Source organism: Acanthisitta chloris, unplaced genomic scaffold (genome assembly GCF_000695815.1).
Source record: "Acanthisitta chloris isolate BGI_N310 unplaced genomic scaffold, ASM69581v1 scaffold43743, whole genome shotgun sequence".
Taxonomy (NCBI): domain Eukaryota; kingdom Metazoa; phylum Chordata; class Aves; order Passeriformes; family Acanthisittidae; genus Acanthisitta; species Acanthisitta chloris.
Window position 1 is genome coordinate 3,805 of NW_008667356.1, and position 17,783 is coordinate 21,587.

General features: G+C 40.5%; 1 protein-coding gene across 1 annotated transcript in view; it reads left to right on the forward strand.

Annotated features, from left to right (window-relative positions):
* Positions 1 to 337: 337 nt before the first annotated feature.
* The window catches only part of LOC103800092 (metabotropic glutamate receptor 1-like), a gene marked incomplete at its 5' end in the record, with an annotated part of 37,973 nt that continues 20,527 nt past the window's right edge, over positions 338 to 17,783 (forward strand). The window contains 4 exons of the mRNA XM_009072455.1: positions 338 to 369; positions 910 to 1,078; positions 2,929 to 3,055; positions 8,539 to 9,469. Of these exons, the coding sequence (XP_009070703.1) occupies positions 338 to 369; positions 910 to 1,078; positions 2,929 to 3,055; positions 8,539 to 9,469 (1,259 nt within the window). The remainder of the gene's footprint in view (positions 370 to 909; positions 1,079 to 2,928; positions 3,056 to 8,538; positions 9,470 to 17,783) is intronic.

Consider the following 17,783-nt stretch of genomic DNA (forward strand, 5'->3'; position numbering starts at 1 on the left):
GAAAGCAGCAGATGCTTTGTTATTTTCACCTCCAATGCTGATTTGTGGTTCTCAGTCCTCTTTTTCAAACAAAGCCCTCCCCCCTCATATCTTAAGTGACCAGGTTGTAGGTTCAGCCTCTTTTGTGGTTCTTCTGCTCTGTGCACACTCCAGTATTCATTCTTCTATTTTTTCTTGCTTCCTACAAAGAAATGAGCCACATTCTGTGTGCAAAATAAGGAATGGGATAATTAGCATTAAAGGATGTGTACACATCAGGTCAAACACACTGAAAGCAATGCTGGAGGCTGGATGTTTATTGAAACAGTTTTTTATGCTTCCCTTGCTTTATCCTTAGAAAGTGCTCTCCTACTTGCCTAGGGTGAAGAGGTAAATTTTGTGACTAAGCTACTGACTTTTCATGACAGTCTCACTGGGCTGGACAACATAAATAGTTGAACTAGTGTTTACAGCTAATTTATGGCAAACCAGCTCAGTTACTTTGAGCATTTCTACTGACTACTTGAGAGCTCCCAGCAATGGCTATATTACAACCAACATGTATGTAGATGCCAAGTGAATGTTAAAGACATATTGAAAAATGGTCTGAAAACACATCATCCAGACTTTGCTTACATGTGCATCTTCAGCAGAGCTAGTTGTCTTTGATGTGCAGTTCTTTTCACTGGAGACACAACTTTTTACCCATAGTTTTATTCAAGCAGAGCAGGCAAACAGCAATTGTGTGGCAGAGCTGTCATTTCCCATGATTCTGCTGCAAGTCCTACAGGATTTGATGTTTCTTTGAAACTCAAGTCCCCGCTGTTAAGGGGTGACAAGAATATTTTGCAGCAGAAGGAGAAGGATGAGGTAAATTTTTGTCCTTTTTGTTGCAGGACAGTGACTCACTTTCTTTTTTCTCCCTTGCAGGTATGACATCATGAACCTGCAATACATAGAGCCCAACCACTATGACTATGTCCTCATTGGGACCTGGCATGAGGGTGTGCTCAACATTGACGACTACAGGATTCAGATGAATAAGAGCGGAATGGTCCGATCAGTGTGCAGCGAGCCATGCTTGAAGGGCCAGATTAAGGTGTGCCTCAGACACTTACTTTCTGCTATACAAATATGAATAACCAGTCAGTGTTTTTCCCTAAACACAAGCAATATGCTTTCAAACCAAAGGATAGGGCTTCCTTTTCCTCAGGAAAGCCAAAATTATAGAAGACTCCCAGATTAACATCTTTCTTTTATGATGCCATATACTGGCCCATGTTTTCTAAAATTACCCTTTGTAAGCTGCAGAATGGTATGGCAGGATTTGAATTTAACTTTATGTGAGAAAGAACAATAGTTTCACTTAGTCATTGCCTACAACATTCAGTGGCTGTGATTCACTAAGGGTCTGATCCTGAAAATATTGTGACCCATGGGAATCCAGTATTTTGTTCCAGCAATAACAACTGCAAGGAAAAGTTTAAAAAGAAAGAAACAAAAAAGAGAAAAGAAGAAAAAAGCAAGCTTATTTGTATCTCAGGTTCACAGCAGGAGGTATGGAAACACAAATGAAATCACTCTGTGTTTACCAAACAGTAGCACTTGCATCAGGCTACAAATAATTTGCCACCTGTCATGTCTGGATGACATAAAGGCATGTTCCACCACTATCAAAATGGTATGGATGCAGTAAGTTTAAAATGACCAGAAGTCCATTCAGGACAATCACTTTCCTTTTTATTTTCATTTAATAAGCACATGTGCATCTTTTTAATTCTATATTGCTACTTTAAGCAATAAGTGATTGATGATTTGGCAACGGCAAAGTGACATACTCCAACAGTCTTGGAGGAGAAACATTATTGGTATTTACTACCCTCCAAAACATCTTTTGCCTGTTTTTGAGATTGTGCAGTTTGTGTGTGTGTGTGTATGTAAACACCACGCATACAAAATGCCAGCTTCGGCTCTCATTGAAATCTATTGGATTCTCTCCACAGACTGCAGGAGGAAATGTTAACAAAAAAGGCCCACAAAGCCAGTATTCAATAAAGCAAACATTTTGCATTTCACTACTGCACTTATCTCTGCATATAGATGGATGGGAAAATCACAAAGAGAAGGCTGAATTCCTCCTTCCTGGCAAACAGGGCCAAAGTCTTTGTTATAGCCCTATGAGCCAGAGATATCCTTAATTTTTCTTTCAGCCTCAGGGTAATGAAACTAGGAGTCAAGACAAGGAAACCATCTTTTCAACACTGGATCATTACAGTTAGCAGCCCTCACAGTGAAGAAAGAAACAGTTTTCAGGGACATTTGTGTCCAAAAGCACTGTTGCAAAGCATGTTCTTGGTTATCACATAATGGTTTTATTTTCTACTAGGGTCCAGTACATCCTTTTAGCAGTATGTTTCTTAATTTGATCTTATTTGACTTTCTATTTACACTTGTGTAATGAGCTCCAAAGACACTTCCAGGTAAATTGGAATATATGTGTATGTGAATGTGCTTGTGTGTCTATCATGAATCACTCTTTGTCCTAACCTTTGATTTTGTTTACTGCTTTTCACTATGCAATAGATATTAAGTGTGGACCGAGCTACTTGTCCTGAACTGAACCATCTTGCAGATTAAGCCTCAAGTTTGACTGAAAATATGGCACTTACCATGCCTCTGTACCAAAGACGAAATTATTTTGTGCTTTTAACTCGGAACTGCTCTCCACAAAACAAAATAGAATTGTCCCCAGAGGTTATCCTTGAACTCCTAAGCACAAATTTTAATATGCAGGGATAGATACAGAGTAATGATTCATGTTTTCTAGTTGTTTGAAATGTGCCATACACAGGAATCCTGTCATATTTTAAATAGTGCAGATGTTATTTGTTTGCTGTTTCTTTGTTGTCTTATGGAGGATCATACCTGAGGATGTATTTTGCATTGCAGGTGATCAGGAAAGGGGAAGTGAGCTGCTGCTGGATTTGCACTGCTTGCAAGGAGAATGAATTTGTTCAGGATGAATTCACATGTAAAGCCTGTGAGCTTGGCTGGTGGCCAAATGCTGACCTGACAGGTAGGGACGTGTCCCTCCAAACACATTCCCCTTCAACAGGGAACAAGGAGAATGCTCTGTGGTGGACAGTAAGGTGGCAGCATGCAGAGATATTAAATGTACATACTTTGACACATATTCCAGTGCAGTTTAGGGTGAGTCAAAAGTACTATGTCTTTTGGCTTAGTGTGACAGCAGTGACAATAGAGACAGCAAAATTTCTACCAAGAGGAAATGTTATAGTCTATTCCTCCCCTTCAGTTAGCACAAGCATTAATAAAGCTGTTAAGACTACTAATGAACTCAGCAGCATTTGCTGCAATTTAGTGGTAACTATCACAAGACTTCAGTGCACCCTTGTCATATTGACTTGATACTCTTTCTGATCATTCTACCATGCAATTAGTAATACTTTATCTGGAATTTCAAGCCATTCAGTAACTGACTACTGGACTCTTCTTTGGTATAAAGATCATTCTCACTCTACCTGCCAGCAAGAGGAATTTCAACAAAATCCTGAGAAAGGTTGGCTGGAAAGAGCTAGAATTGGTCTCCCTTGTGTATATGCTTTGAATGAATTGTACACTATGGCATCTTTCTGTTATTTTGTACCTATCAAGGTCAACCACTACACCTGCTCTGGGCTTTGCAGCAACCGTTACCCCAGGAAAATAGATATGATGCACTGAGAAGCATCACCCTGACATTAACGTTTGCTCTGTATCACTGTAAAAGACTACTGGTACCTCTGTCCTATGTCACCTCTGCAAATCTTGGATGCCAGTATACAGCAGGGCATCATTCCTAGTCAGAGAAACAATCTCATCATCTAGATGAAGATCAAATATGCAACTTAGCACATCTTTGTCCTTTTACCATGACTGGATTGTGACTAGATGTTGGTGCAACGCTTAACACATAGATGAAGCCCTCAAACTTTGGTTAAATTGTTCCAAGAGATACTTTAAGCTAGTCACTGAAGCTAAATGACATTTCAGAGGATGTATTTTGAGAAGGAAAGCTGGCCACCTCTCCAGCCAAAAATAGATTATTAATCACATTAGACTGGGAAATTTGACCCATTGTCTGTCTTGGTTCTCTACGGAAAATAAGCTATGGTCATGTCCCAGATGTGAGCGTAACTGTCTATACCCCATACCTCTCACTCCAACTCTCCCACCCTCCCACTCCCTGGCCCCTACCCTGGCCCTGCTCTGGTGTGCAACTGAACCCACAAACAGATTTGTCAGGCTACAGAAATCTCAGTGACGATTCAGTTTCATGTAAGTAGGTTGTAGGAAGAGGAATTAAAGAAAAATACCTTCTGTAAGGGCCCAAATTGTGGAAAAGCATCTTGTATTACTGGAGACCAGAAAATGCACAGAACCCTTCATAAATGTCCTGACCATTGTAAATGCTAATATTTAACTCCTACCTCCTGGGACACCAGTATCTGTTAATTTTAAAGCATATATTCATAGACAACCAGGTTTTGTTGGGCTCCGAGGTTCACAGAATTGTTTCTATCACCTCTTCAGTGAAGAAAACTGGGACTTCTTTTTAATCAATAAGGCAGGGCAAGAACAAAGTGAGAGATCAATGTGCACTTGAGCGAATATGGTTCAGTGCTACCAACTGCTCAAAGTATCTCAGAAGGGGGCATGTCAAAATGACAGGCACTGCTGAAAAGAGTTGAGGAAAGCATCAGTGCTGGAAAAAATCTCAGGGGCATGTTGCAATCTAATAACTTTTAATGAAATCAGCAGATGACCTGCTGATTTGTGTTTCTTCTCAGCAAGGAGACTGGACTGCTGCTGTTCTAAAATCACAATAGCATCAGCCAAATGATAGCATAGCCATCGACTGATTTCCTAGAGAACATGAAAATGGCAGTCTGCTCCTGCACATCTTATTCATTCTGTCTTATTGAGGAAAAAACCTTCTTTTTTAACCCCTGCAATTCATTTACTTGAATTACAGTACAAAGTACAAAGCTGTGAAGAGAAGCTGATGCCATCCTAATCCTTGGAAAAGGGTGATTGAGCTAGATAAACTCTGGCTCTTGAACTTTGTGGGAGTCACCACTGGAATATTTTGATTTGGAATTCTCTTTTCTTGCCAGGACTCCCATCAAATGTGCTTTTATAGCTTGATTTTGTGTGTCGTATTCATACTCTGACAGTCACCATAGCATCTAGACAGACGGTAACATCTCACAGTTCAGATTGTTTTTCCCTTTGCCTTTAATCTTAAATGCTAAACATGTATGCAGTTTTAGTCCCATTTTCCATCGCAGATAGAGGCTCTAAAATCCTTAATCCCTTTAAGAAACATGAAGCAGATACTAACCCATTTCCTGAGACATGCTTTTCAAGGTGCTCTTTCTCTCAATTTGAAATTGGTCTCTGTTGCTCAGCAATACTTTCTTGACATTTTAATTTTATTTTTAAATGTACACGAATTTTTTTTAGATTGCTTCCCCTAAATATGAGTTCAGTGAAGTAGAGTCAGCAGGCACAAAGGATTTCTCACCACAGATGATGAAAACCTGACCTGACAAATAGTCACTAAACCCAGTACCTTAAGGCCTCGTGCCAAGAGAAGAGATATCTTTTATAGTACCAGAATATAATATAAGAAGGATGAATGTCAAGTTAGTAAGCCCAGTTTACATAAATCATCTTAAATAAGCAATAAAACAAGATAGGACAGGAAGTTTTGTAGACTTATGAAATGCATCATAAAAGTTTGAGGCCATCAGTTACCTGGGATGTGTTAATGACCTCAGAAAACATCATATATTCTCTTATTGGCCTTGCACTGTGAATATAATTTTAAAAAATAATCGATTAGCCTTCTGATCTTGGAAATTATTAATTGTTTAAATGCAGGGAAAATAGTAGATTTTTACTAGAAACATTTAACTGTGGAGCTTTTAACTGTGAAGCTGTTGCCAGAAATTGTCTGACTTTTTGGGATTTGGGTTAGTTGTTGGTGGAGGGAGTGTTTGTTTTGGTTTGTTTTTTTAAAGCCATATGTACACAATTTCCTGAGAATCCTCCCTGTCTCAACTAGGTTCCAGAGCCCACTTTCTCCTAGCAGGGAAATGACCCACCTTCACAGGGGCTGACAACCAACAGCAGTTAGCTGATAATAAGCAGTGCAGGCAACTTTTTGCACTGTTTGTAGAACATGTGGTTCTTGGGCTTGCTGGTGCACAGGAATTACATTGATTTGATGAAACAGATTTCTAAGACCTTACACAGGATAAGCTTAAAACAAACCATAGCCTAAACTACCATGTTGAATCTGGGTGAAGGCTCTGAAAATGTAATTTAAAATTAAATAAAGTGAGCATGTCTTGACACTATTGAGTTTAAAGCCCACATTGAAACTTAGCCCTTCCAACAACCATTGACTGGCTTCTTGTTTAAGAAGACCTTCACATGTACTACTCAATGAGCAGGAGCTTCTGATCCTTAGTCTTGTACTAAATCATAGAAGGATCTACCTTGTACTCAGGGCTGCTGAAACCAATGGCTAGAGGCTGCTACTTCTAATAAAGAACTTTTCCTTCATATTTTGCCACAAAAATACTGGTTGGAAATATGTTTCCTCACCTATCTGAGTCTTGAACAAATCACTTTTAGCAAAACAGAATTAATTTTCTTTATAAAATAAGACATTCAGTTGCAACTACTACAATTCCTATTGGCTTTGATGTCACAGACATGTGTAACAACAATACCTGAAGTTAAGTCAGCCCTGTATTCTTAGAGATAAAGTGTACAGAATTATAAGACCTTCTTTCAGTTTGTATGACTTTGGCAGACTTTAAAAGTTCAAGCAGAAATTTTCCATGTCAGGACTTTGCCTTGGGCTGATTTTTTTTATAATTCAAAAAAAAAAACCACCCTACACATTTTTCTCCTTCTGTTTCTCAAAATGAGGTCAGAGTAAAACTGTTCAACCCTGATCCATACCTCTGCTTTCTTCTCTATTATTTGGAAGGAGGGACTTCACATTTTGGTAGAGGTATCAGTTGCTAATTTCGTGTCACCCTGTGGAAGATGTACATAAATTAAGCAAAACTGTGGGTCTCAGAAACTTTTAGTTCATAGACTCCATATTGAGGAGGAAGGATCTGAGCATGACTTTTGCCCATCACAATGTCAGGGCCATTGCCAAGATCTAGCAGCAAAAGTGAGAGAAAAACATGCATCTCTCACAGAGCTTGCAGACATCACCACGTTTTTCCCTGCTCTTCTCAACTGTATCCAACAACCCAGAGAGACAGAGCTGATGAGCAGCCAGTCCAGGATGTGAAAAGCTGGACCATCAGTTTGCAACAGAGACATTTGGGTGGAGAGATGGCTAGGAAAACCTGAACTGGAAGGGTAACTCAGACAGGGATGGTGAGGGACTGGGAGGAAAGACACTTGAGAGGTGAGGGAAAAGAACAAAAGGTGAGGTGAGTCCAAGGGAAACTGGATGAGGACAGAAACAAGAAGAGGCCATGGGTATTTCCCTTGGGATAAAGAAACATGTTCAAAGCATTTTGGAACAATTAAGTCAAGAACAGAAATTAGAAAATGCCAGAATGAAGGTTTTCAGTAACTCAGCTTCACAACCATAACATCTTATTAACAGAAAGGATTTCATTCTCTTTGTAATGCTTATTGCTGGTATTACTTCTTCAGCACAGTGAGGAAGGTATCCAGAGACTCCTATAACTTGAGTGTGAGAGAGAGAGCAGCTAAGTACCATTCTAACAGATACCCATGTTGGCACGTCTGTACTAGTCATAAGGGAGAGCCTTTCCAGTTATTTTTTGGAGGCATGAATATTCTGTGGGTTTGACTCTTCCAAGAGAAATCAATAGCATTATTTAGTGGAAAAACATTGAGCAAAGTGTTTGACAAAAGAAGAATAAGATAATGTTTAGAGAAAAAAGCAGAAATATTCTAAGGTACAGGATCTATGGTATAGTTCCATGACAATTTTGGATTTATTGCTATTTTTCTGCCCAGAGATCTCTGATTAATTTATATTATTTATAAAATCACCCTCACAAAAATGTAGTGCATTGAACCATAGTGATTTTGATAAAGATTAAAATAAGTTAATCTGAGGACATCAAAAAGCTGTAACAATGCTTTCCCTGCTGAAATGAAGGGATGGTGCTGATTTTGTCAGGATTTCGTTCCCAGCTCTGCCTTTGATTTAATGGACTTGCCAGCAGGCATCTCAAGAAAAATTATGAAAAAATTTGTTTGATGTTAAAGTGTCGTAAGTAAATGTTTGGGACACCCAAAACTGATTGGCTGTTTTTTGAACACATTTCATCCAAACTTTTGCATGCTGGAGTTCATTCCTTTTTAAAGTGGTTTTAATAATCTGTGGCACATGGACATATGCTAATATTTGGATTATATTGGGATGCAGGAAAGAAAGCTCTTTAAGCAGCTACCTTTCTAACACTGTTTCTTTTCTGTACACTGCAGGCTGTGAACCCATCACTGTAAAGTACCTCCAGTGGAGCAATATAGAGTCTATAGTGGCTGTGGTCTTTTCTTGCCTGGGGATCCTGGTCACCATGTTTGTCACCCTTATCTTTGTGCTCTACAGAGACACCCCTGTTGTTAAATCATCCAGCCGCGAGCTCTGCTATATTATCCTTGCTGGCATTTTTCTGGGTTATGTCTGCCCTTTCACCCTTATAGCTAAACCCACCACGACATCCTGCTACCTCCAGCGCCTTCTGGTGGGCCTGTCCTCTGCTATGTGCTATTCTGCCCTTGTGACGAAGACCAACCGCATCGCTCGCATCCTGGCAGGCAGCAAAAAGAAGATCTGTACCCGCAAGCCACGTTTCATGAGCGCCTGGGCCCAAGTGGTCATCGCCTCCATTCTGATCAGTGTGCAGCTGACACTGGTGATCACGCTGATCATCCTGGAGCCCCCCATGCCCATCCTCTCCTATCCCAGCATTAAGGAAGTTTATCTTATCTGCAACACCAGCAACCTTGGCGTCGTGGCTCCTGTGGGCTACAACGGACTCCTCATCATGAGCTGCACATACTATGCCTTCAAGACTCGCAATGTGCCTGCCAATTTCAATGAGGCCAAGTACATTGCATTCACCATGTACACCACTTGTATCATCTGGCTGGCCTTTGTGCCTATCTATTTCGGGAGCAACTACAAGATCATCACCACCTGCTTTGCAGTGAGCCTGAGCGTGACAGTGGCACTGGGGTGCATGTTCACTCCTAAGATGTACATCATTATAGCCAAGCCTGAGAGGAACGTCCGCAGTGCCTTCACCACCTCAGATGTGGTGCGTATGCATGTCGGGGATGGCAAGGCACCTTGCAAGTCCAACACTTTCCTCAACATATTCCGGAGAAAGAAGCCAGGGGCCGGAAATCCAAAGTAAGTGGATTGACAGCAGGTACACATCTATCTGTATATGTCCCTCTCTTTGTCATCCTCTCTTGGTTGACCATAATCTGCTGAATAGTAAGGTATGTAACAGTTTCTCATCTCACATGTAACAGAAAAGGTGGAAATGACTCGTTAGCTCTAAGCTTCAGTTCGATATTGACATGTTGTTTATTATCTTCTCTCCTATCTAAAGGCAGCCCCATACACTGCTCCTTCCACCTCTGGGGCATGTCAGGCAGTGACAGAGTAACTAAGTTCCATTTACACCTTCTTCCATCTCTCTGTGCATGTAACAGGGATCTTACACCCTGACTTGCAGTTGTTCTGCTTTATGTTCAAACTGAGGTGCTATTGTAGCCTTCTGGAAAAATGGAAAAAAAATCTACGTCTGAGTGGTTGTAAATCACATGTACTTGTCTGAGGTCACTGGGATGTGTATATGAAAGCTGGGGACTGAACATCAGTTTTTAAGCGGGTATTTTGTGACAGTTGTCATGACTGAGATCCAAAAGCACCATCCATACTATCCCTATGCTCTATTTAATATTCAGAATTAGAAGCAATACACTTAATCATCATTAGTGTAAATTTCTCCATGTTCTCAAACCCAGTGTTGGCATGAAAGTTACAGTAGTCAACAGACAGTGGAAATGAACTTGCATCCACATCTGTTGAACCTCTTATTTTCCTTGCTAATAATTAAAAAGCAACACAGATGCAGTAGAGGGGGAGAGAGAACTGTTACTTCAAACAGCATCTCCCTGTGAGGAGCTGTCTGAAAATTTGCATTCTTTATTATCTTATTGCTTTTTAATCTTTAAAGAAGCACCATAGGGCTAGACATGAGTTTAGACTATATTTGTCCCAATTAAAAAAAGTCTAATTAATAAAGCACCTACATTTCTGAGCTTCCTGATAGAATTAAAATTCAGTTAATTTCCAGGGTTTGGGGATCTGTTAAGTTTCTCTGAGTCCCTCAAGTCGGTTTCAATTCAGTTTGCATAAGAACCATTTTCATCTGTCCTGGTGATAAAGGTAATACTGTAGAAACGCCATGCTGTGATCAATTTTGCCTTTATGTTACTTCAATACATTTTATTTTGTCGCTAGACAGGGGGTCGGATGAGAAGGGAATGGAGACATACGTGACCCAAATATACAGCTCAGTGTGCCACGGAGGCCACAATAAGTCTGCCAGCTCCTGACTTAGACAGAGAGAGGTCTGGGCAAGGCAAGCAGCCCTGGGATCCCAACCCTGCAGGGAGATGGCCAAAAAATCTCTGTAGCTCAAGAGCCTGAATTCCACGTAAATAGAAACATGGAGCCTGATCCACCTTCCTCTGAGTTTATGGTAGTCTGTAAGAAATCAGTGTGGTGTTTCTGCAGTGTTGTCTCTGGCTAACACTGTTGGTTTCTTTAAGATGATGTTTGCCAAAAAAAAGGGCTACTGATTATTTTAGACGATGAGAAACTTAGAAATGAATTCTTTGTGTGCTTTCTGTTCTTCTACTTTAAAAAAAAAGTAATTTAAAAGATCTGAATATAACATACTTAGAATACAGTTCTTAATGTGAGAAAATATTTTATCCTGTTCAACAGCCAAGCTTCCCCTTCAGCATTGTCACCTTTAAAAAAGCAACAAGACTTACCTGAGCTTTTTAGCAATTTGTTTGTTACATAATTTTAGTATGATTTTCTTGACTTCTCTGTTGAGCCTGTGTGAGTGTTATGAAAGTTGCTCTTCTAAACTAAAAACTCAACACTCAAGTTAATATGCCTTTTTGTCTCAGATTAAGCCTCCAAATCTTTTATATGGTCAATTCCCAATCTCTGACCTACACCTCTTGAGCAGTTACTGCTATGTTCTTCACCTAAACCAGCACAGGTGCAGAAGCATGCTAGGCTTGCTGATGGAGGACAGTGGACCTCTCTGTTCATGGGCATGAAAACTGAAAGCAGTTTACTATAGAAACATGCAGCTTTGGAAATAAAGTCACAAGGCAACACCAAAAAAAAGTATTTCAGGGCTTTGGAGGACTTTTTAGCTCCTAGTAGAGTCCATTGCTAAGCTTGTGAGGACATTGTGCTGACACAGATAAAGAAGTGTGAGTCACTGAGGAAACCAAGAAGAAAAAAGTAGAATTTGATGCAGGCTGTGAAGCACCTAGGTAATTCAAATGCATAGTCAGGTCCTTCCTGAAACAGGACTTCAGATTACTCGTACATGCTTAATGCCCATAGGAATGGCCTCCAGACTGATTTTCTATGGTTGGTTTTTTTTTTCATTCCCTATCAAAATCTTGGATTTATTAGCCAGGTTTTCAGTAACTCAGATCCCTGTATGTATGTTGCTCTGCTTCTAAATTCTGTAATAGTCCCTCCCTATAGCCACATTTTCCTGTTTGTAAGTGCCCAGCAGTGCTGCACTCAAGAGATTTCTCTTCCAGGTGTCTTACAACAGCTTTTCATCTATTTTCTTGTTATCCCTTCTCTCTCTTCCTAGTTTGTTTGTCTTTTTCTGCTTTTCAATTTTCATCTTGTTTCCTGTCTGTATCAAACATCTTCAGTGCTTAATCCAGTGAATTCCCATTCCTAAACAGAAAAGTGGCATCCATCTAAATTAAATTGGTGTGTGCTTGTAGGGTTAAATTGAATTAGTTTTAAAAATGGAAACTAATTTACACTTACAAGGGCAAGACAAACTTATATAAGCCTAGATAAAGTACTCACGTGCAATGTTGGGCTGTTAGTTTAACTAGTATAGCTTGGGGACTAGAGCAAGCCAAGCCACTCTTCCTTTCTCCATCCTAAAGTAGAGCAAAAGAATTAACCAGGGAAGCCTATTAACACAGGATCTATTAGTCAATTCAAAACCTTCAGCTACCTCTGGTACTGATGGAGAGGTCAGAAAAGTCCTTTTGAAAAATGTCTGTCACAGATACATTGCCAACAGAGTTTCAGTGAAAATTAATTGCTTTGTAACACTGCACTTCACTTAAATAACAAAACAAGCTGCTGCCTTTACTCATCTGTTGCACTCTGAAGATGCTACGTGCAGTCCTGAGGATCTGAACTCTCTCTTGCTTTGCTTGAATTAAACTACAAGCAATTTCAGCCAGCATTCAATAGAGCTGGTTGGGAACTTTCCAGTGGAATACTGGAAAACTCTGGTCTTTCAAAATGTTTCATAGAATTGGGCTTTGATGGTAGGGATTCTCCCTGGGCCAGGGGACTTCCTTTTTTTCCCAAGGAGAGAGGAAGGCATTGGGAAAGCCTGAGGGAACTTTGCTGGAACAGTTAAAGCACTCATTTAGGGTAAGAGCATCTCCTTTACTTCCCAGGTGAATGCTCTGTAACTGGACTATGCAGTGTCCCAAGGCAAGTCTCCGTTCTCTCTATTCTTCTTCAGAAGTGTTCTGGAACAGAGAAAAAACATCCTGATGCAAACCCTAGAGATCTACTTTGTATTATTCTGTGAGAGTTTGAATCTGGGTCTGAGAGATCCCTTGTGAGTGTCTTCAGTTCCAAGCAACTGTCAGTCTTTCTCTCTTGTCAAATGAATATTTAAATATGTATAAAAATTGGAGCAGCTCCATCAGGAGTGATAAAGAGAGAGTGATATCTGCTGCTTTTATTGAAGTTTTGTGGGGACATTTATTGTTAGTTTGCCACTTTATGATCTTATGAGATCCTGGCTGTTACAGGATGATGACATACCAGCACTTGTTAGGAGAGCCTTTTTTCAGCTGTGAGATTGCAACTTTTGGATATGGATCTTGCGGTGATCAGTAGCCTTGTTCTTGACCACAAATGTTACTTTGGTCTAGAAGTGTCAATGAGCTTGAAGAGTAGCACCCCTGTACGGTGTCTGTATGATCACTTCCCTGAGGAAGCAATGTTCCTTTCTGTACTACACACAGAAAAAAATAGCCAGTGGCATTTAAGATGCTGATTCTGATGAGGGTTCAGAAAGTACCTTTCTCCAGCCACTGCTTCAAATAGACCCTGCCCAATGTGCAGGAGACTGAAGCCAGGACTTCAGCCTGCAGGTCTGTTGTGTTGCTTTTCTGGAGTACACACACACAGTTCAAACAGAGTTTGAGTTACACAGCAAGGCTCACTTCTTCTCCTATTCTTCTTGTGGGCTGAAGTAGCATGAGAAGGATCAGGGTTGCAGGTCTGACCACAGGGAAACAAGTTTGTTGTATGTCTTTGGGTAATTAGCTCCAGATCTGGCAGTGATGCTTAGCTGCTATCTCGGTCTTCACATATAAATTATTTTAAATTTATGGTTGAGACCCAAGGCCTGGACACCATTTTAGTGCATTTTGAATCAGAGTAAGGATTTAATTGTCAGTATAAGCTGTGTAGCAAATCTGAGTTGATAGGAAGGTCAACTAGCAAGACTCACTGAATGGCCAGGACTTCACATTAATACATAGGCCACCTGCTTCCCCCTTGTAATCTTAATATATTTGCATTCAATTATTTTTCCTCCAGCTGTCTGCCCTCAGAAATTAATAGCTGATTTCAAATATTTCCAAACATGTATTTTATCTTTTTAACATGTTTTGGCAGCCCATGCCTCTAGACTGCTGCCATAGGCATCCACTCTAAGCAGTGTTCAGACAGTGACCTCAGCCAAGAATCTCTCAAAATGGTGTTATTTTATTCAGTAAAAAGTTCCAGACAACCCAACAACCCCATCTTCTCCCTGTTTCCTTTACAGGAACCTGTTCCTGTCCTTTGCCCTTTCTCCCGCTGCGCTGGATCCCCACATATAGTTTCTCACCCAGGAGTCAGGGTTCTCAGTAACCTCTAGCAACATGTCAGTTCCCTTTCCACAACTTAGGGAACCACCTGCTTTTTTGTCTTGCTAGTTATAAAATTATCTCCAGGTATTCTTAACTTATTCTTTATCTTTAAACTGACTTGGTGAGTTGCCATTTCATCCTGAGCAAGCTGTGCTGACATGCCATGTTTTTCTGGCGACTCACAGTCCACAAAGGCTTTTGGGCTCTTCAGCTCCTTCATTTTCAAAGCCTCCCACAGACACGCAGTGAGGGAAATTTTAGCATAAGTACATCCAGAAGGCAGGATGTTTTGTTTCACTCGCTTGCATGGTGGTGGGAGGAGACAAATGCACAGTGCAACATGGCAAAAGTTGGGGCTTCCAGAAGCAGAGTATATGTTCAGTATGTTCAGTGGCAGTCTTTCAAATGCAGATCTTTTACAGCCTCTCACTTGATCCAACCTGGTGTCTTGTCATAGGAATAAATGTTCAGGAGTACTGCATCATCTCACTCTTATGTTATTACTCCATGCAGTCAATATTCTATCTTTAAGCAGGGGTTATGGAGGCAAGGGGGGAGGAGGAAAAGTGGCATGAAAGGCATGAAAACACTTTTGATGTAAGTAAAACAGTGGCTTTTGTCCTGATCTCTGCAGGCTAAAGTGTGTGAAATCGAACCAAACAAATTTATCTCAACCTAGCACAGCTGCACAGGGACTATTTCCCTCTGTCTGGTTGAAATGCATCAAAACATCTGAAACAAGAAGATTTAGTGGGAATTTCTAGGAGGATTAATAATAACTGGTGACCATTGTACCTTCTATGAAAAAGAATATATTAAACTCCTGTGCTTCGGGACAGGAGCCCAATGTGAGAAATCCAAAATATTATTAAGTATCCTGAAGCATGTCACCTAGCCTGCAGTGTATAAAAACTATCTTTAAATGCTTGTTATACAGATTATCATCTAGTGTAGCTTTATCTTCTTACAGCATTGCCATTGCCAAACCAGTAGACGGTTGCTGAATCTAATAGGAAATGGTAGACTAACTTGCTTTGCAATTTAGAAAATTGATGCAGTAGGTAAACTTCTCATGTCCTGCAGTAGTATTGCATACATAATAACACAGCCCTTTATTTTTACCATTACAGACCTTGGAAAATACCACATTCCAAGGTACTTTCAAGAAGCCTTTAAACCTGCTGGGCCTGCACAGCCATCCTGCTGAGGCTTACCCCACAGGAGAATGGCATATAATGAAAGAGAGTCTTGAAAAAGCAGAGAGGATGTAAGCTCCTGCTTACAGTGGGAAATAATACAAAGATTAAAAAGAAAAAAAAAAGACAGTGGGGAAAATTGCGCAGGACAGATTAGGTTGTTTAAGTAATTTGTTCTTGTGTATCTGATCTCTCCATTAACCTAGCAATAAAATGTTGATGCCCACACACTGTTTTGGGGGCTGACTGTAGGGCAGTGGCACCATGAGGTACAAGGTGCTGTGCTAGTCCATAGTTTTGAGGTTCTCAGCTCCCCATCAGGGCATGGGGTCCCCAAAACACAGGGCATTTGGTTCACCCTTGCATCACACCCAGGGCATATCATGGAGGAGTCTCCTTCCTCTCAGTGGGGATGCAGATGTGGCAGCTCTAGCGTGAGCCCCTCGTGCCACGGCTGTCACAGGGAAGGCAGGTGGCACCCTGGTCTGGCTTGATTCATCTCCCCATCACAGCCCTCCCTGATGTTTGCCCAGCTTCTGTATGCAGTGTAGTCCTTCACGCTTTTCAGAGGTTGCAGTGCATTTTTGGGAAAACATCTTGTACCCTCACAAGGCTAGCTCAAGGTGTTAATGCCAAACATCTCTCTCAGCAGTTGGTATGTTTGCTGGCTGTTGCTGGGCTGTTTACTGGTCTTAGACCATTAATGATTTTGTAGACACATAGCACTGTGACATGTAACAGCTCCTACTCAGTTCTCTTGTGTACATGATGTGAATTTCATATAAGAAAATACAACAAACTCAGCCAAGCTGTTCAGTCCTTGTCAGTATATTGATTTAAGTGAATATTTAAAACTCCCAGAAGACAGTTACGTGGGTCCAAAGAGACTCTTAGACCTGATATTAAAGAACTGAAAAGAAACACAAAATAAGGGGAAAGTCTGAAATTTAACAATCCAATAGCAATGTTTTATAGCTCTGCTGCATGGTTGTCAATTAAATTTGAGCCATGTAATTATACCTAATATAGTCTTCCATAGCCTTGAATTTGCATTTGATTTAATACATAAGATGCAATTCTGTCCCACACACTAAAGAGGAAAAATAGGTGATAAAAAACTCTGAGATGTCACTTCCACAGTTACATTCTTTCTCATTTAAATAAATACTAAAAATCATATTTATTTAAAAACCAGGCATGGCATATGTGTATACCAAATTATATACCAAATGGTATATCTGTGTATATATGTGCAAATTAACCAGTTTGGTGATAGAGAGGGGGTTTTATCTTTCTAATGAGAAATAAAGGGCATGGCTGCATAAAGCACTTGAAGTTTTCCTTGCAAATTATACCAGCTAAAGGGAGTCCCAGCACATGCATAACTGATCACATCTGACTCCTCAGGCAAGCTGAGGAGAAGAAGCAGAGACAGATACACAATATGATTGGGATGTTTATCATCAAGTAAAAGCCAAGAGGTCTGGCAGTCCTTTGGGTTTGCTTCTGTGATCAGAGACTGCCTGAGACTACATTTAAGAGAGAGAATGTAGAAATGAGGTTCTGCAGTGGCCTCTCAGTAAGAGCAGCCAGGGATAAACCCCCCTCAGACAAAACCCAGGTTATACTGAAGCCTGGGCTCCCATCCTGAATTCTGCCTCATTGTCACCAGTCAGATGCAAGTTTTATTTGGATGGTCCCTTTAGATGAGAGGGCTGTTGTGTGGTTTTATGAAATTTCCTCCCTTTCTCAGAAGTTCCCAGTCCAGGGCAGTTTTGCCACTTTCTTTTCATGGATAGTCACAACTTTGTTCTCCCAGGACATAAATCCAAGGAATGGGCTCTGAGTGCAGCCTGGTTCTTGCCAAAGGAGTGCTGGAGGAACTTCACTTTACAGCTCTCCTCTTGTTTTGCTGCTCTCGAGATGCTGAATCACAAAATATTGTTTTGCTTAGGGCAATTGCTTTAGCACCAGGCAGCTTTGAATAGTGAATCTCAATACTTAAGCACAATGATGAACAGATACATAATCACATCAGAGGGGAGCTTTACAGTTATGTACCATAATCTCTACTTCCTGACTGAAGGGAAGCAAAGACAGGGAAAGCTAGTGTCTTTCTTGGCATAAACCACAGGATTAAGGACACCACTTGTAATTTAATTTCTTGCTTGACTGGATCACTTATTACATTTCCTTGTATTTTGGTATTTGTATACATATTTTATATCCAGTTAGGATGCTACAAAAGTACACCAACTCAAGAGTGAGTGATACAAACAATTGCATTCACGT